General features: G+C 48.7%; 6 protein-coding genes across 6 annotated transcripts; 1 reads left to right on the forward strand and 5 right to left on the reverse strand.

Moving 5' to 3' along the window:
• Positions 1–12: 12 nt before the first annotated feature.
• Positions 13–1815, reverse strand: EDB91DRAFT_1225893 (uncharacterized protein; the record flags this gene model as incomplete). The annotated part of the gene is made up of 2 exons (XM_041320978.1): positions 13–1551; positions 1606–1815. 2 exons carry the CDS (start codon positions 1813–1815, stop codon positions 130–132), a joined length of 1632 nt encoding a protein of 543 aa, XP_041174521.1. The 3' UTR covers positions 13–129.
• An 865-nt stretch (positions 1816–2680) lies between these two features.
• Positions 2681–4537, reverse strand: EDB91DRAFT_1348705 (RGS domain-containing protein). Its single transcript, XM_041325985.1, has 3 exons — positions 4318–4537; positions 3374–4250; positions 2681–3318 (listed from the first exon to the last, which is right to left on the reverse strand). The coding sequence occupies exons 1-3, from the start codon at positions 4437–4439 to the stop codon at positions 3082–3084; spliced, it is 1236 nt and encodes a 411-aa protein (XP_041174522.1). The 5' UTR covers positions 4440–4537; the 3' UTR covers positions 2681–3081.
• A 151-nt stretch (positions 4538–4688) lies between these two features.
• Positions 4689–5099, forward strand: EDB91DRAFT_1057170 (NDUFA2, NADH ubiquinone oxidoreductase 10.5kD subunit; the record flags this gene model as incomplete). Its single annotated transcript, XM_041314054.1, has 3 exons — positions 4689–4777; positions 4839–4945; positions 5011–5099. The coding sequence occupies 3 exons, from the start codon at positions 4689–4691 to the stop codon at positions 5097–5099; spliced, it is 285 nt and encodes a 94-aa protein (XP_041174523.1).
• Positions 5100–5556: 457 nt separating this feature from the next.
• On the reverse strand, positions 5557–6315 carry EDB91DRAFT_1057185 (uncharacterized protein; the record flags this gene model as incomplete). Its single annotated transcript, XM_041314058.1, has 3 exons — positions 5557–5803; positions 5856–5960; positions 6014–6315. The coding sequence occupies 3 exons, from the start codon at positions 6313–6315 to the stop codon at positions 5557–5559; spliced, it is 654 nt and encodes a 217-aa protein (XP_041174524.1).
• Positions 6316–10708: 4393 nt separating this feature from the next.
• On the reverse strand, positions 10709–12164 carry EDB91DRAFT_1084296 (uncharacterized protein; the record flags this gene model as incomplete). The annotated part of the gene is made up of 6 exons (XM_041315751.1): positions 10709–11003; positions 11057–11116; positions 11171–11323; positions 11374–11609; positions 11659–12027; positions 12081–12164. 6 exons carry the CDS (start codon positions 12162–12164, stop codon positions 10709–10711), a joined length of 1197 nt encoding a protein of 398 aa, XP_041174525.1.
• Positions 12165–13210: 1046 nt separating this feature from the next.
• Positions 13211–15167, reverse strand: EDB91DRAFT_627951 (uncharacterized protein). The gene is made up of 6 exons (XM_041327935.1): positions 14630–15167; positions 14210–14578; positions 13911–14146; positions 13708–13860; positions 13593–13652; positions 13211–13537 (listed from the first exon to the last, which is right to left on the reverse strand). Exons 1-6 carry the CDS (start codon positions 14726–14728, stop codon positions 13243–13245), a joined length of 1212 nt encoding a protein of 403 aa, XP_041174526.1. The 5' UTR covers positions 14729–15167; the 3' UTR covers positions 13211–13242.
• Positions 15168–15966: the final 799 nt, after the last annotated feature.

Consider the following 15966-nt stretch of genomic DNA (forward strand, 5'->3'; position numbering starts at 1 on the left):
GCGCGCACAAGATGATTTACATTTGTTGCGTGTTACAAGGAATGGCATATAAGCCTACAGAATGTACAGATGTATACCACAGTCACTATTTGGTCACTAGTAGTGCATCCCGATTGACACGGAGACCTCCTATGATCCTGACGGCAAGTTGTCCTCCAACATAGACTGTACTACGAAGTTCGGCAAGGAGTCTGGCATGCCTGAATCCTCCTCCCAAAGGTTCACCAGTTGTCGATGTGTTCTTGCTACCTGGTCCCACTGCAAATCATCGAAAACACCGGGCGTTTGATATGAGGTGATATCAACTAGATTGGGAAATACCACAGCCAGGACGAACGGGGCAAGTGCCGCTTCCGATACCTTCGAGTGTCCGACATGCAGCTTTTGGAGAGTGGTTTGCTTGAGCCAAAAATTCGGGTTTCCGTCCGGTGCGTGCTCGGTCTCCATGCAATGGGGGAGCGTCGGCCTTTGGGTGGCATCGAAGGTTAAATGTAGGTTACCTAGCGATCTACATCGCGAGGCCAATGAAAGCATTGCGGCAAAGGTGACCGTTGAAGTGACCGTTTCTTTTGAGGCAAACCGCAACTCGTGAATATCCGACCAAGCAACCGCAGCATCCTCGATGAAAGCATCGTCAAGACAGTATTTTCCCATGTCTATGAACTTGGCAGTCTTCAGCCTTCTGAACTTGAGTAAGGGTCGGAAAAGGTGGGAAGGGAGTTCGCTGTGGAGGTAAAGATCTTGATGTGGGGTGCAGTTGTAACTTTGAATAGTGATCTCTTCGAGTGCGAAGGATCGGCAAGACGAGTGCACGGATAATACGAGCTTGCCGACTTCTTCCGGTGCAGCATATTTAGTGTACTTGATGCCGATGCTTGATAATTTTGGGGTGCTAACGCGAAGAAGGAAGGATGTGCAGAGTTGCATGCGATCAGCAACAAGCATGAGGCAGTCGAGGGCACACAATTCAAGTGGCATATCCGTCAATCGTGAATCCTCCAGAAGGCCGGATCCTTTATATAAAGTAAGTGCCAGGACTTGTAGAGAACGCAAGCGTCCAATTTCAGCAATGGTATGCCTCGTCAAAGACACGTTGCGGATTACGGCCAGCAGATTTAACTTTTTCAGTTTGTTAAGAGGTAGGTCGATGTAGCAAGGCGAACCACCGTGATCGGCGGATATCACTAATTGCCGCAGGCCGGGCGCTTCTGCCGGAAAGGCATCAACCAATTGCTCCACCTCATGGGCCGGGACGTCTGGCGGTACCGAAAAGGCAAGCGTTTCTAATCCGGGCGAGAGGAACTGGCGAAGTAGTCGGAAGTCTGAACTGAACTCCGCAAGATCAAACACTGTTTCGAAATCCAATTTGACGAGGTTGGGGAAGAGCGAAGTGGGCGGAAGCAAGGCGAAAAGTCGTTGTAGGATACGGCGATGCGGCTTCGGGGGGAGCTTGGAATGGGTGCCACTGGGGTTTCCAAAAATGTGGCGTATTCTAGACGCGTTCATTCTGACGCGGTCCCATTCCGTGGGTAGCGGCTCGCGGGAAAGGTGCTGCAAATGGGAGGATAGTAAGCAGTCTCTTGTTACACGGCGAAGACAACTCACAATAACATTGTCATCTCTGACTTCCCAGGTGTCTTGAGGCAGACACATGATGAGGGGTCCCAGGTTCGACTGTCTACGCCAGAGTATATTGAGGGCAGGAGGAGAGACCGCAGAGCAAGTGCTTGCAAAGTTTATGATGTCCGTCGCTGACGACGTGACATTTTGCAAGATGGCGTAAACGATATCGTCGACTAGTAGAGCGCGATGCATGGTTAATTCGAAAGTTGTTGGTGATGCTCCCGTTTGCACAATCCTTCATATATAACCACTATTACAAACATCCACAGGCCCACAGGGGTTCGGGTGCTTTGTTCGGGTGGACGGACCACTTTTGGAGTTCACAACGGTTGTTGGGTTGATCGGCAGATACGAGCCATTGTTCCACCAGTGGCACAGTCATGATTCACCACTGCACTTGGGCTCGTGCATCTAAGGGATCTCACTGTTCTTGTCTGTGCACAAAACGTATTATATCATGTTTTTGCTAGATGGCTAAGGATACTTACTGTACGGTGTTGGCGTGCAGCATCGCCAAACAAGATGAGCGCATATATTTATTCACGGCGTCAAAACTTGAAACCAAGTTACCGTTTCATGTGGAGTTACTTTGGGAGGAGAGCAACGGCAGGTACCAGACCTTTACATGTCCGCTCTGCGCTTTCAAGTCGGCCAAAGAATTCTATGGGGCCGGTGCCAGGGCCCGGAGGTCATCCACAATATTGACCCTCGATCCAAGCAATGGTCAGAGTCCGATGGTCACTGTTGCCAGTGAATACAAAAGATTGTTTGTAATCAGTCGATTCAAGGACTTGCTTACTGTAAATTCACCTGTGCAATATGCATGCCGTGGGACCTGGTCTGGCAGCTTGCTGCTTGCGCGTCTTTTCAATGCCAGTCTGAGAAATCTCGGGACCAGTTCGAAGTTCAAAACGTGATAACATGTACCATTGTACACGCGCGATGGACTCAAGCTGTCGGGTTCTGCTATCAATGAAGACAGGTGAAAGTTTGTCATCACGTACTTGGGTATCCAATTAGGTGCCTACTAGTCAATCAACTTCATCAACGACATCAAGCGTAACCAGAACATGTACATTAAAGATATGAGTCTAACTTCCTAACGTCCTACCATGTACGTACGTATAAAAAGGTCATAAAGGATTCAGGGAAACGAGTGAAACAAAAGAACAGCACAGCACAGCGAGGATGGAGGTGAACTGGCGGGGTATGCGAGGTAAAATGATAGCGAAACACAGAATGCAAAAGATTAGGAGGTAGAGTAGACCAAGGTGCAAGAGGGAGTAGGCGAATAACTGAAGATAATAGTGCTTATCAAAGTCATTTGTCACCCAAGCGTAAAATCAACAATATCGATCGGCTCGCTCTCCTTCATGAGCGTCATACATTGAGTACCCTTCCCACATGGGCCCATCCAACAAGTACAGAGACGCAGCAGCTCTTTGCTCGATCCAATCGCTATAGGCGATGTCCAGGGACAGCCCAGAAAATGAGTGTGAGCGCTACGACGCAAATGGCGACAAGAGTTGTAACCCAAATAGCACGACCCAATAGCAATTTCTTCACATATGGCTCGCGGATAGTGAGCGTGCGGAACGGGGTTGACTCTGACTGCCCGAGGAACACAAGGATCGGATCGAGTTCGTATTGATGGGAGATAAGGAATAAAATCGCAAACGTGAAAGGAATGAAGAGCTGCATAGAAAACAATCTGTTAGACGCAGAATCACACCAGACAAATGATACGCACGAAAAATCGCTTGGATTTTGGTTGTACATCGAGGAATATTAGGGCGAAGGCGGCGGCAAGCCCAATCCACAGCACAATGAGACCGACAACAAGTCGGGCCAATGCGGACACAGGTGTGAGATTTCCAAATGCTTTACTCCTCAGGAAACGCGGAAACGCGTCTTGTTCCATTGCCCTGAAACAGTACTCCTTCTGGGCGTGGAACATATCAGGAATATGTGCCATCATGTTCAGGTCGCTCTGTGATTTCGGCTCTTGAGTGCTACTAAGGGGAAATGTGTGTATACGGAGGGCGGGAGGGAGGTATATTTCATGATTTTCAGGAGAATTTACGGTGCCTGAGGGAGAGAGGTACCGGAAGAAGATGCGCTCAGCAGACGTGATGAGATCCATACGAGTAATCGCAGCGGAACGTGGGATGACCGTTGGCGCACGTGATGCGCGTTTGAGATTGAAAAGGGTCGGTGTCCGCCCAGACAGGGAGAAAGGTGTCGTTGACCGTGGTGGATCAAAATCTGGACTATTCACAGCAGTGGGAGGGGAAGCGGACGAGATATGCTCCTTGTCAACACCAGGCGTTGTAGAACGCTGACCACTACGCTTCTCGTCACCGCCGTGGGCGAATTTTTCTTGGTCGTTGGGCATCTCGCCTGTGCTCGTTGTACTTCGCTTCATGGCAGCGGGCTGAAGTCCAACGACCGTGCCATATATTGAACCGCGACGGCGTGCGTATTCCCAGTACTGAGGCCAATCATCTTTGATTGTCCGGCCTGACTTTCGGACATCTTTAAAATATGCCCTGCAAAGGTTCTCGTGTTGCTGAACATCCAACCAGAAATCCAGGATGTCTTCTGCACCTTCGCGTTGGAGGAAAAGACTAAATATAAATATGTTAACATCAGAGACTATTCAACCACTCAAGCAAGCATAAGGGCCAGACGTACTAAAACATGAATAAATCCACAGGTGGTCGCGTCCTTCTAGAGAGGACCTCTGTGAAAGAGGGTAGCCTATTCTGGCGGCTGTTGAGCCAGTCTTGTTGTTGTCTGCTCTGGTCGTCGTCCATGGTGGCGGAGGTCGCCGAGAAACCTCGGGGCGTGGCGATCAGCGGCGAGGGGATTGAATGGTTGGCGGGCAAAGCAACCAACAAGATTATATTCTCATGCCCCGCTGGTTGCAACGAGGCCTGAGATTATTATGTAAGCACCCGTTCGAACGAACCCGAGCTGAGGACAATTTAGCAGTAAGAAAAGCGTTGCAGAAACGTTGCTTGCCTTATTGACTGTGGCCAGCTTGATCTTGATCTATTCCTGCCATGTCCGCGTTTGCAAAAACATTGTCTCCCGCTCTCCGTGAAATTCGCATCTTTTGCTGCCAATCAAGCCAAGCGTCGGCGGGCACGCGGTGGGTTCATGGTTTCTGATCACAGCACCGTCACTCATGTACTTAATGTTCATGTCTGCAGGCAATTCATCTTGTCTACATACCCAGTCATCAAGAAACACAACCCGGACCTTCCTGTCATGATACGGGAGGCAAATGGTACACCCGCGCGGATGTTTGCACGGTTTGGTGCGTGTATTGCTCGTGCCCTTGGGCCAATCTATGTATGGCTGTACTAATTTGAATTATTGTAGAACGTGGAGTTGAGAAAAACGTTGAGCTGGATAATCTCTCATCATCTGATGTGGCTGCTAGTGTTGCTCGGTTATTGAGCGTCTCCTAGTCACTAGCTTCAGCTGCCCCGGCGTTGTATTCAATTTTAAATATCTCTCTTGTCATCTGTTTTTTGACTCTTAAAGAACTTCCGAGGTGTGTACACGAAGGTACACATGCGACACCAGGTCGAGTTTGGCTACTAATTTTGTGCAAGGCAGTTGAGACATAACTTATCATGCAGCTGCAGGCGCCCGGCCCGGCCTCCTCGGATGCGAACCATATTGCTGTACGAAATGCGGATGCTCGTCCGTTCGAGCATTGTATCAACGGGAGATATTCTGTTATGTTACAAAAGAATTTTTGAAAGAATGAATTCTAAATGCTTATCTGAACCACTAATTTCGCTCATTGTTAATAGTCCGGTTTCGTAGTAGCCTAGAACCAAGTGAGTCCATATATGTCTCAACAACCCACAATTAACCAAGGTCTATGATAGATTTCATGTCGTCCCCTACTTCTTGGTCTCACCCCCCATAATGCCTTCGCCAGTGCCTTCCAGCAAACTCGACACCAACTTCCCTGTCATGCTCTTTCTTGATATTTCCCAGTAACCAGAAATGATACACGAGAACAAGGCATCCACACACGCCTGCAACCCCAGCTGTCACAATCATTGCTGACTCGCCTGGTATGCTGTAGGTTCCATGCTGTACGCCGTAGATATTGGAAAGAACCGAGATGATACCAGCGAGTGAATTGAGTAGGCCAGGCCTACTTTGAAGGTAAATTCATCAGTGAATAGTTGACAATGCACTGTACTCACACAAAGATACGATTCACAATCCAGATATAATTTCTTTGCCACCTCCACCATAACCAGATCATACCAACGCCACCAATACCGGTACAAACCCATGCAATAATATAACTATAGGTGTCTGGTGAACGACTCCATTTCCTACGATTTTGACCGTCACTCACAGTGATATATTGGATATCGCATTCAGCAGTTGGGCTTCCACACCGCTGAGTTGCTGTTGCTGCAAAGATGTGAATGTTCCAGGGAATAGGACGAATCCCGCAAGTAAGATCCACGTGAAGAACGACGCCATTATGTTGAACAGTGGCGGGATATCATCAAGTGCCAAAAGCATGTTCACATAGCGAGTCTGTATATGTCCAGCTGGCATATTTGGCAGCGGCGGGCGCTGCGTCGTGTGGTGAAGCTGCTTTGCGGGAATAATAGGGGGTGTCTCAGGTTTCCCTTGGTATCTGCTTGACATAGGTGCCGGTTGAGTAGAGACTGGGCGACTGCGAGGTCGTGAACGGCCACTGGATGGAACTGGGTTAAGTGAAGGGCGATTCAAGGATGAGGACATGTCAGGAGACGACACATTGTTCTGATGACTGAGTGCAGCAGCCGCTAACTGGTTCTTGGGAGGTGTACCATTGAGAGAGGTGCGTGATCCGTTCGGAGTGGAACTACCGTGACCATACACAGGCTGGGTGATATTTGACGCATACCTGTGCGATGCTGCACTTGGAGGACGCGAATGAGATCGAGAACGATGATGTGTGCTATGATGGGGGCTACTATGACTGTGGTGGAAGCTATTTTGCTGCATGCTATGGTGTGCACTCTGTGTGCCTGGAGGTGTATTCTGGGCTTGATTCACACCCTGATTCACACCCTGGCGGACGCCGTGACTGGATCCCTGATGTTCCATCCCATAGAACGATGATTGCTGGTATGGCGAAGGAAAGGGTGGGGAATTTGGCTGGGGAACAGGGAAGTTTGGGGCATAGGACGAGGACATCTGTGGTGTAGGCATCACCGGAGGTGTGTTGAGTGCCGTTCTAGGCGGCTGGGGTACATTCTGTATCAGGGGGACCTGAGACAAGCTACCCTGTCTAGAAGGGCTTCGATAATGTTGTGATGGTGCAATAGACGCCGGAGATACTGGACCAGAAGGGTTCATCGGTGAGCGCACATCCATCTGTGCAAGCAGAGATCCTGGTGGGGGGACGAATGGGTCTCCCACCCGTTCTACGGATGAGTTCCGTGAGGGTGTCTGGTGGGGAACATTCATAGGCTCTGTCGTCCTGCGCGCTGGTGCAGGCCACGCCGTTTTGAACGGCGGTGCCACATACGGATGCCCAGGATCGCTTGAAGTTCTTGATCGCTGTCGTCTGTGCCCAGGTGCGCGCTTGCCTGAAGTATACATCGTTGGCGACGTGATATTCGTTGATCAGGAAGAATATGTATGTCGAATTTTAAGAACAATGACTGCGGCCCTCTACGGCCCCCCGGTTATCTTTATCTCATTTCACGTGTTGGTGACAATAAATAATCATCCATGTACACGTTCGTGCACAGAAAATCAGAATCGATCGAGGTCCACATGAATCCCTATGAATATCTCGTCGAAGCCAGCATCGCGAGACACTTTTTGATTGCAAGTTGTTGACATGACGAGAAATTCGAGAACAAAATTGGACTGCGGCTGCACAACTGCACACAAGACGCCAGGTAAATAAGTACCGCCGGAGGGCGTACACTGGAAATGAAGTACTAAGTAGCTAGTGGTAGACGCCCAACTTTGAGTGTCCATTCAATGAATCATCGATGAGTCATTTCACATTGGTTGAACAAAGTCAACTTGAAACGAACTACACACCATATTATATTGTTGTCGTTTGGGCTGTTGACAAGTTAAAAACTCAACAGCCACCAAAGCTCTCATTCCAAGAATTTGAAAACCCACCTGGCCATGGATCCCTAATGGCAACTATGAAGACAACTGTTGTAACATCCAATTTCCAACATGACAGGTAGTTGGGCGTCACGACTACTATAGTCCATTGAACCTAGGTTTTGGGATGGGTCCCGTGCTCCCTGTACGTGCCATTCACTCATGTTAGGATCGAAAAAACGTGCCCCGTCGATACCATCAGTTTGTCGATTGTCCGGCAACGTCCACACTGCGCGGGTACTCTCTATCAGCGGCAAATCTCTAAAAAAAACTTGGGGTGAGCTCATCAAGCCATCCCCGCTTTGACTCCCAGTGGGCGGCTTGTCCGCTGGCAGCCTATGAGAGTGTCTCGACCCAACGAGTGCACTTCGACGTAAACATCAGGACAATAATCCTCATCGTGAATGCCAAGCGCTGGTAGGATTCTTCATTCGCCACGACAATGTTCTGTCTGGTCTCAAGACGAGAATGGAGGACATCAAGAGTATCTTCTCCAAATTTCCAATGCAGTGGAATTATTTCGCGTTATATAAGAACGAAACCAGAGGAATTTAGTTCGTAGCAGGTAGGTCTCACTCGATCAGGATCAAAAAGGAAAGAATTTGTGTGCACAAAAGAATACCACCAAGTGGGATCCTGGAGCCAGTCTGAACTTAATACAATAGCGATATCAGATTCACTGTCAACTGTGAGCAGAACTTTGGACGGTGGTTCACCGGTCCGTCGACGAGTAATAGGGCTATTATCTGCCACGCCCATCTTTCCAGTCGCAGGACTACCGCGGGTAGCTTGACCGATAGTGTAACCTTCGATCGTTATTTTTCGGAGTAATTGTGCATAAATGAGCTGGCCGGGCTGGATCGGGGCTTACGCCAGATGTGGGAGGCTGTCATCGACAGTGGACACGGTGAGCTGTCAAGAGTCCGACCAGAGCGAGTTTTTGCTAAGTGATTTATCGATAATTTTATTAATTTATGGGGTCGTCGATTTTACACTTAATTTGAACAATTAGAGCCCGGAGATAAGTTATTGCTCGGCGAATTTTCGAGTGATGAAGTAGTACTATCTAGAACTAGTGCGAAGGTTTCTCGTCACCAAGTCCTCGATCCCCAGCCCTCGCTAGCGCATGCGCATACAATGACGACGCGCGTACATGTTGGACACCACTTTTCTATATGGTATGACCTGCATACCCTGGCAGCTGCTCATACAACGTCATTATTAATGCAGTTATAAGAGCTACTCACAAGCCTTCAAATTTTCGATCAATACAAGCTATGTCTTACTATGCGAATGATTCTCATGCAATTATTACTCAGCCCCCTTGGGTCAAGGACATAATGGCGCATGTCCAACCCAATTGCATGCCTGAATTTTCTGTATCTTGTTGTTGTAGACCGTGACGGCGGTGTGGTTCGAGACTCGAATTGACTAAGTTACAATATTTAATTTAATTTTGTTGGTTTGGTATTTAGGCGTCACGCAGTTAATACTTCTTCGTATGAAAAATTGACAGTCCTTTTGGTGGGGTTTGCAGTCCTGGATATACAGTCCTGAGATGGGTGAGAAAATGTATTCATGAAGTATCTACACGTGTCTGGGAGGTCAGGGTGAGCACGAGAAAATGCCTGAGAATGTATTGGTAAGTGCCAGCGAGGCGAGCACGCTGCTAGGACGGTTGCCGTGAATTTGTGGACCGTTAATTTCTCAACCTGAAGCTGCAGCCGTCAGAATTTCGCGGAGAACCCCACGCTTTGCGCGCGTGGGATCAGCACGTTGAGATACCGGCGAATGTCAGTTCCCACCAATCATAACACAGTGCTTCGTTAAATTCAGAACAACGTATTTCGTCGAGGAGCTGCCCGAATGCAGCGTCGCAACCTTCTGCCAACCTCACGCGTGATAAAGCTCGCTTCTTTTCACAAAATTGACGCCTGACACTACAAGATGAGCTTGCGGGAGGGTATGGTATATGCCAGGGCAGGCAACCCCGAAGGATCTCGAAAGAGTGTAAGCCAAAGATCCAAGGTCGTCTCGACGGGCCAAAGCCATCCTTGTACGATTCTTGTCAGAATGAAACAGTCGACCCAAGCCTCCGTGCGCATGTAAACGCATAAAATAATGTTCCAAAAACGTAATCGGGCTCCTTCCGTGTCGCCCGCGGTATTGACGCACTGGGCCAAAATCAATCAACCGAATATTCAATGCGCTGATGATCTGTAGGACAGGTAAGATTTTATGTCACGATAAATGAGGCCATGGGAGTGCATGTGCACCAATGCCGAAAGTTGGCACGCAGAAGATTAGGCTTATATATGATGGTACAGCGAGGAAGCATGCACCATGTGTACATCCAGCTGAGGAGGAATCCTCTTTCGCACTTCTGCGGTTTGTCGCCTGATATTACCTATACTCGTCCTCAACAGCTCCATTGAATGATACTCGAAATGTTCGAATCACCCAATGGCGTACACCAAAGGGATGGCTGGATAGCCGCACAAGGTTCGGAGGACGTGGACTTCCTGTTGAAATAGCGTATGTTTGACCCGCAGCGGGACACGGGACTTCTTGACAGCTACCACTTGTCCTGGAAAACTTGGGACTGTAATACAACATCAAGTTCAAGGGCAGGATAATGAAGGTCGGAGGTGCGCACAAAATTTAAGCACCCCATCCAATACGCGAATCAAGTTCGAGCGCTAGGCCATCCGAGCTTGGCTGAACCATGGTCTTTGAAGACAAGTTTCCTACCATAATTTAGATTTTGTGAGCCATGACAAGAGACTGGACAGCTCCGTCCAATAGTCCAAACAATCACAAATATTGCATGATCACACAGGCAGTGGAGATATCTTTATGGACATCTTCTGATGTCCTATTGAATTTGTAACATGCATCATGATGCATGGCGATACACAGAAAACTACAAGACGGATAGGGTCATCCCCTGAGCCTCGATGTTTGCCAGATACATCGCCGTTTCCTTCAAAATAACGAGACCAGACTTCGTGAACATCAGCTCAGCCGAGGTGCTGTTCAGATAGAACTTCCCAATGAGCGTGCCTCCGGCGTTCCAGACGTTGATACCTTCGCCGCAACCAGAATAAACGTTGCCCTTGGTATCGAGCTGAATGCCATCGGGCGCACCGGAGTCAATATAGGCAAACACTCTACGGTTCGCGAACGACTGCGTCAATGGGTCGACGTCGAACTGGTAGCTTTAAAGTTTGCTTGAGTATTTATCACCGTCGCGCTAGGTGGGAAAACTCACATCGTGGCTGGAAGGGTCTGATTCGTTCCCAGGAAGCCTCCGAAAATACCAGTGTCGGTGCTGATGCGTTATTGTAGGATTTATCGGCAGGGACGAGACAAAAACCGGACTTACATAAATGCAGTTTTACCGTCGGGGGTGAATGCAATACCATTCGGATGCACAAACTGGTCAGCAACGATTCTGACCTGCCCAGTGGACGGATCGAAGCGGTAAACTTGTGATGGTAGCATTGGTTCAGGACGGAAACCGTTAAGCCACCCGTAGCTGAAGAAGCCATCAACGTTGTAAACATTATGAACGCATCAATTGCTCACGCAGGATCAGTGAAAAACATGATGTCCGTGCCGGGAAGAATTTTAATATCATTGAGCGAGTTGAATTGTCTGCCTAAGAAGTTGTCCAGAACAACAGTGGTGTTATAGGGAGGGTTGGGATTGACGCGCACAATTGAAGGAGGGAGCAAAGCGCGACCTGAGGTGACGAACAGGAGGTCTCCTTTATACGGGCCCGTTCCCCCATTGACCATTTGAACAGTATCAGAGAGGTTGAGCTGAAAGTCAAGATGGGTAAGCATTAATTACCGAGCGGGCGCGACCCACCGTTTGAACCTGGATATTGACATCTCCAGTTGTAGAAGCTAGCGCCATGTCGACTTCTGTCATGTTGATCATGCTAACAACGCTGTTGTTGTACCAGCCGCTGTACCCGAGTGCGCCACCACCATTGCTTGAAAAAAAGATTACGTTAAGGTCCGGAACGTAGATGGGTGCTTCATGGGCAAAAGCAAAGCCAGGGTTTGAAGCAATTGAGCGGATGGTAGCAGATGGTCCAGTGATTTTGAGGAACGAGGGGTCAAAGACCTGAATGAATGGGGGTGCAGTATTTGTGGGATTAAAGCCAACAGCGGACGAGTTGCGCCATTTTGTGTAGTTTGCTCCCACAACATTGTACAGTAGAGGGTCGACGTACTGTGAGGCAGACGTTCAGATATAGCGCTGCAAAATTACAATTGCCAACACACCACTGCTCCAGGCGGCGACGCCTTCGTGAACGACACGCCAGCAAGAGCGACAGCTAGAATCACGCCTGCTGCTAATTTCGTCATCTTCGATTATGACGTATTCCCCAAGTCTTGTGTCCTTCTTTCAGCGACGGTCGATTCGCACTGTGTGGTCTTGACAGATTAAGGAAAGCTCTGAGTTCGTTGGCGCCTATCTGAGAGCTTTTATTGCTCGACAGAACGTAATAGCCCATATGGCAAGTTCAAATCGGAATTCCACCTCGTTCAGTAACGGTCCGATGCAGAGGGGTTCTATCAATTTGCGTTAATGAGCTTTTTGATAGGCCAGCAGAGCATTACGGCATGACCCCGCACAGGAACAGTTGCCAAGAGCTTCGAGTGAGCCAGATCAGAAGTTAGAATATGCGTTGCCTGGATCTATTTGAACGTTGGGACGCTCTGACGAGTGATTGTGACCTGTAACTTACTGTTCCGAAATACTTCAGCTCCCATAAAAAGGTACGTGCAATGATCCAATTACATACCAGGCCAGGGCTTCGCCTTGACTTAGCCTCATGACTTTTAATAATGAGAGAATGAAGCGACCGACTTACCTAGTGGAGGTATACAGGATTAAAGTCAACCCTAATCAGCCCTAGTCATCTGACAACCGACAGGTATTTTTTCAGCTGATTTGTAGGTGGGCAATATGCCACTAGAGAACTCACTTCCAGTACTTCGCTTTGTGCTGTTCGAGACAGCTGAATTCGCACGACGTTCGGGATCCAGATGGGTCTCATACTAATAACCCTGCTCAATAACAGTTTATTTCGTCAGTTTATGTCGCATTCGAACGACAAGCGATGAGAAATGAGAGGGCTCAAGAAGCAGTTTCGCCTGGATGATTCGAGAATGGCCCTCTCCTTGCTCTTTGAACTGACAGCTTTCACTATCAGGTACGCAGATATCCCCCAGCTCCCGGACCACCTAAATGCCGTATGCTCAAAACCTACCTGTACGACGACTGTTGTGAGGCCTTCTAGGGTGATTAATTCTGGTACTACAGGTAGGTTTGGAAGTGCCACGGCGGATTGGGCCGTGGAAAGAACTCTAATATGAGGTTCATCAGTACAAGCCTATGTAGTTGTGTATGTAACATGATCCGGGATGGTACACAATGAATCTACGGTGTGGCAAGGTTCAATCCCTGAGCTTGAATGTTTGCTAGATATACCGCCTCCTCGTCCAAAATAACGAGACCAGATTTCGTGAAGATCATCTGAGCCGTGGTGCTGTTCAGGTAAAACTTTCCAATGAGCATGCCTTCTGCATTCCAGACGTGGGTACCCTCGCCACAACCTGCATAGACGTTGCCCATGGTATCGAGCTGAACGCCATCGGGGACACCGGAGTCAGCGTAGGCGAACACTCTACGATTCATGAACGACTGCGTCCGTGGATCAACGTCGAACTGGTAACTTCACGTCTTGCTTCAGAATTTCATTACAATTATGATCGACGTAAGAAACTCACATTGTGGCTGGGAGGGTCTGATTCGTTCCGAGGAATCCTCCAGAAGCACCGGTGTCGGCACTGATGCGTTATCTTTATTGCAGACCGAAAGGCGATACAGGTATTGGAAACTCACATAAATGCAGTTTTGCCGTCTTGGGTGAATGCAATACCATTCGGATGCACAAACTGGTCAGCGACGACTCTGACCTGCCCAGTGGACGGATCGAAGCGGTAAACTTGTGATGGTAGCATTGGTTCAGGACGGAAACCGTTAAGCCACCCGTAGCTGAAGAAGCCATCAACGTTGTAAACATCATAAACGCATCAATTGCTCACGTAGGATCAGTGAAGAACATGATGTCCGTGCCGGGAAGAATTTTAATATCATTGAGCGAGTTGAACTGTCTGCCTAAGAAGTTGTCCAGAAGAACAGTGGCGTTGTAGGGAGGGTTGGGATTGACGCGCACAATCGAAGAAGGAAGTAGAGCGCGACCTGAGGTGATGAGCAGAAGGTCGCCTTTATATGGGCCTGTCCCCCCGTTTACCATCTGGACAGTGTCCGGGAGGTTGAGCTGAAAGTCAAGACAGTCGAGCATCAACAATCTGTGCCCAACTGAGCAGAAGCAACCCCCCACCGTTTGAACATGTATATCAACATCTCCAGTCGTAGAAGACAGTGCCAAGTCGACTTCTGTCATGTTGATCATGCTAACAACGCTGTTGTTGTACCAGCCGCTGTACCCAAGCGCACCGCCATCGTTGCTTGTAAAGAAGACTGCGTTAAGGTCTGGAACGTAGATGGGTGCTTCATGGGCAAAAGCAAAGCCAGGATTAGAAGCAATTAAGCGGATCGTTGCAGATGGTCCGGTGATTTCGAGGAACGAAGGGTCAAAGACCTGAATGAATGGGGGTGCAGTATTGTTGGGGTTGAAGCCAACAGTGGACAAGTTGCGCCATTCTGTGTAGTTTGCTCCCAAAACGTTGTACGTCGGAGGATCAATGCACTGCAAGGTGGCGTCAGATATAGCACAGCAGAATCACGATACCCGACGCACTACTGCTCCAGGAGGCACGGCAAGGTTAGCCGAGGCTTTCATGCACGACACAACAGCAAAGGCGACAGCCAGAATCGCACCCGCTGCTGATGCTGCCATTTGATTATGACGTTTTCCCCTGTTTCCTGTTTTCAGCGACGGTTGGTAGTCGCACTCTGCCTCGGCCAGAATGTAACAGATTAGAGAGGGTTCACGGTAAGTGGCGCTCAGGAGCGACCCTTGTTGCCTATAAAGCTTTTATTGTTCAACAGAACGCGATCGCAGGTTCCATCGGCATATCACGGATGGCCGGTTAAGTCAGTCGGGTTACGGAAAACCGTCTGAGCCTGTCGCATGACCCCCAGTCGTGGAGGATGAAGAAGACGTAGAGTAACCGTACTCTTGACACCAACTTGGAAACATCAGTGGTAACGGGCCGCGAATTTCCGGTTTACATGGCCCGAAGTGACGAAACAAGGGGTGCTAAAAGGCGTTCTCTGCACCGATTTCGAACAATCTGGCTACCTTAGCTTCAGGACGCACAAGGGATCGTGTCTTTAGCCGAAATCGATTCTGAGTCCCCGAGCCGCCGCAGAGGGTATTTCAATGAACCGCGGACTCGCAACGTTTCGAACTTCATCCGATGGGAGCAAGACCTTGTAGTAGACGCCCTCAGGCTGACAATAGCGCTGTGGTTATGATCCTGATAAAAGTTGCGCACCGTAGTCTTCGTATGAGGGGCCCATCACGTTATAACGTTCAATGTAAAGACGGACCGCTCAAAGTACACCCTGGAGACAAATCCGATGGCAAGCTATGTCAAGTGATCCCCTACAAGGATCTTTCTTTGACAGCTGTGTGAATATGGGGGGATTTTTGAAGAGTGACATCATATGCATCTTCTCAGCGCTATAATATAATATTATGCTGTTCAACCCTGGTACACTTGGGTTAAAGCGCTCAGTATTCAGCTCCTCGACTTGGCTAAACCGCTCACCTCATCACAACTTGTTTTTCCTTGGGCAATGAGTACTTGAGTAGGCAAGTGCATCAAGCTCATTCTTTGTAAGTAGGGGAATGCAGTAGGCCTGGACTTGATGCATCACGATCATGGAGGTGGCATGACACAAATTGTGTGCGACCTATAGGCCATGGTAGATGTAGTCTCCCCTAGCCAGTCCTATGTAGACGAAGGAAAATAGCCGTTCCTTCAATTTACATAACGGTAGAGGTAAAATTAAAAATGTTCGTGACCCGAAATCCGACAAAAGGCCGTTAACGTTCTCGTTGAATCATCGGAGTTTGGTCACATTACCCTTGTCAAATGCAACGAGCAGAATGTTATAGCGCTGATGGCC

The sequence above is a fragment of the Suillus paluster genome (genome assembly GCF_016628075.1).
Source record: "Suillus paluster strain FC165 chromosome Unknown EDB91scaffold_51, whole genome shotgun sequence".
Classification (NCBI taxonomy): Eukaryota; Fungi; Basidiomycota; class Agaricomycetes; order Boletales; family Suillaceae; genus Suillus; species Suillus paluster.

Bases quoted from the DNA above. Each gene is read 5' to 3' on its own strand.
- EDB91DRAFT_1348705 (XM_041325985.1), bottom strand. From the start codon at position 4,439: ATGGACGACGACCAGAGCAGACAACAACAAGACTGGCTCAACAGCCGC. The intron at 4,251-4,317 runs GTACGTCTGGCC...ATTTATATTTAG, and splicing joins GTGGATTTATTCATGTTTTA to TCTTTTCCTCCAACGCGAAG. The intron at 3,319-3,373 runs GTGCGTATCATT...TTTTCTATGCAG, and splicing joins CAAAATCCAAGCGATTTTTC to CTCTTCATTCCTTTCACGTT.
- EDB91DRAFT_627951 (XM_041327935.1), bottom strand. From the start codon at position 14,728: ATGGCAGCATCAGCAGCGGGTGCGATTCTGGCTGTCGCCTTTGCTGTT. The intron at 14,579-14,629 runs GTGCGTCGGGTA...GCCACCTTGCAG, and splicing joins CCGTGCCTCCTGGAGCAGTA to TGCATTGATCCTCCGACGTA. The intron at 13,538-13,592 runs GTGAGTTTCTTA...CAAGACGTGAAG, and splicing joins CAGACCCTCCCAGCCACAAT to TTACCAGTTCGACGTTGATC.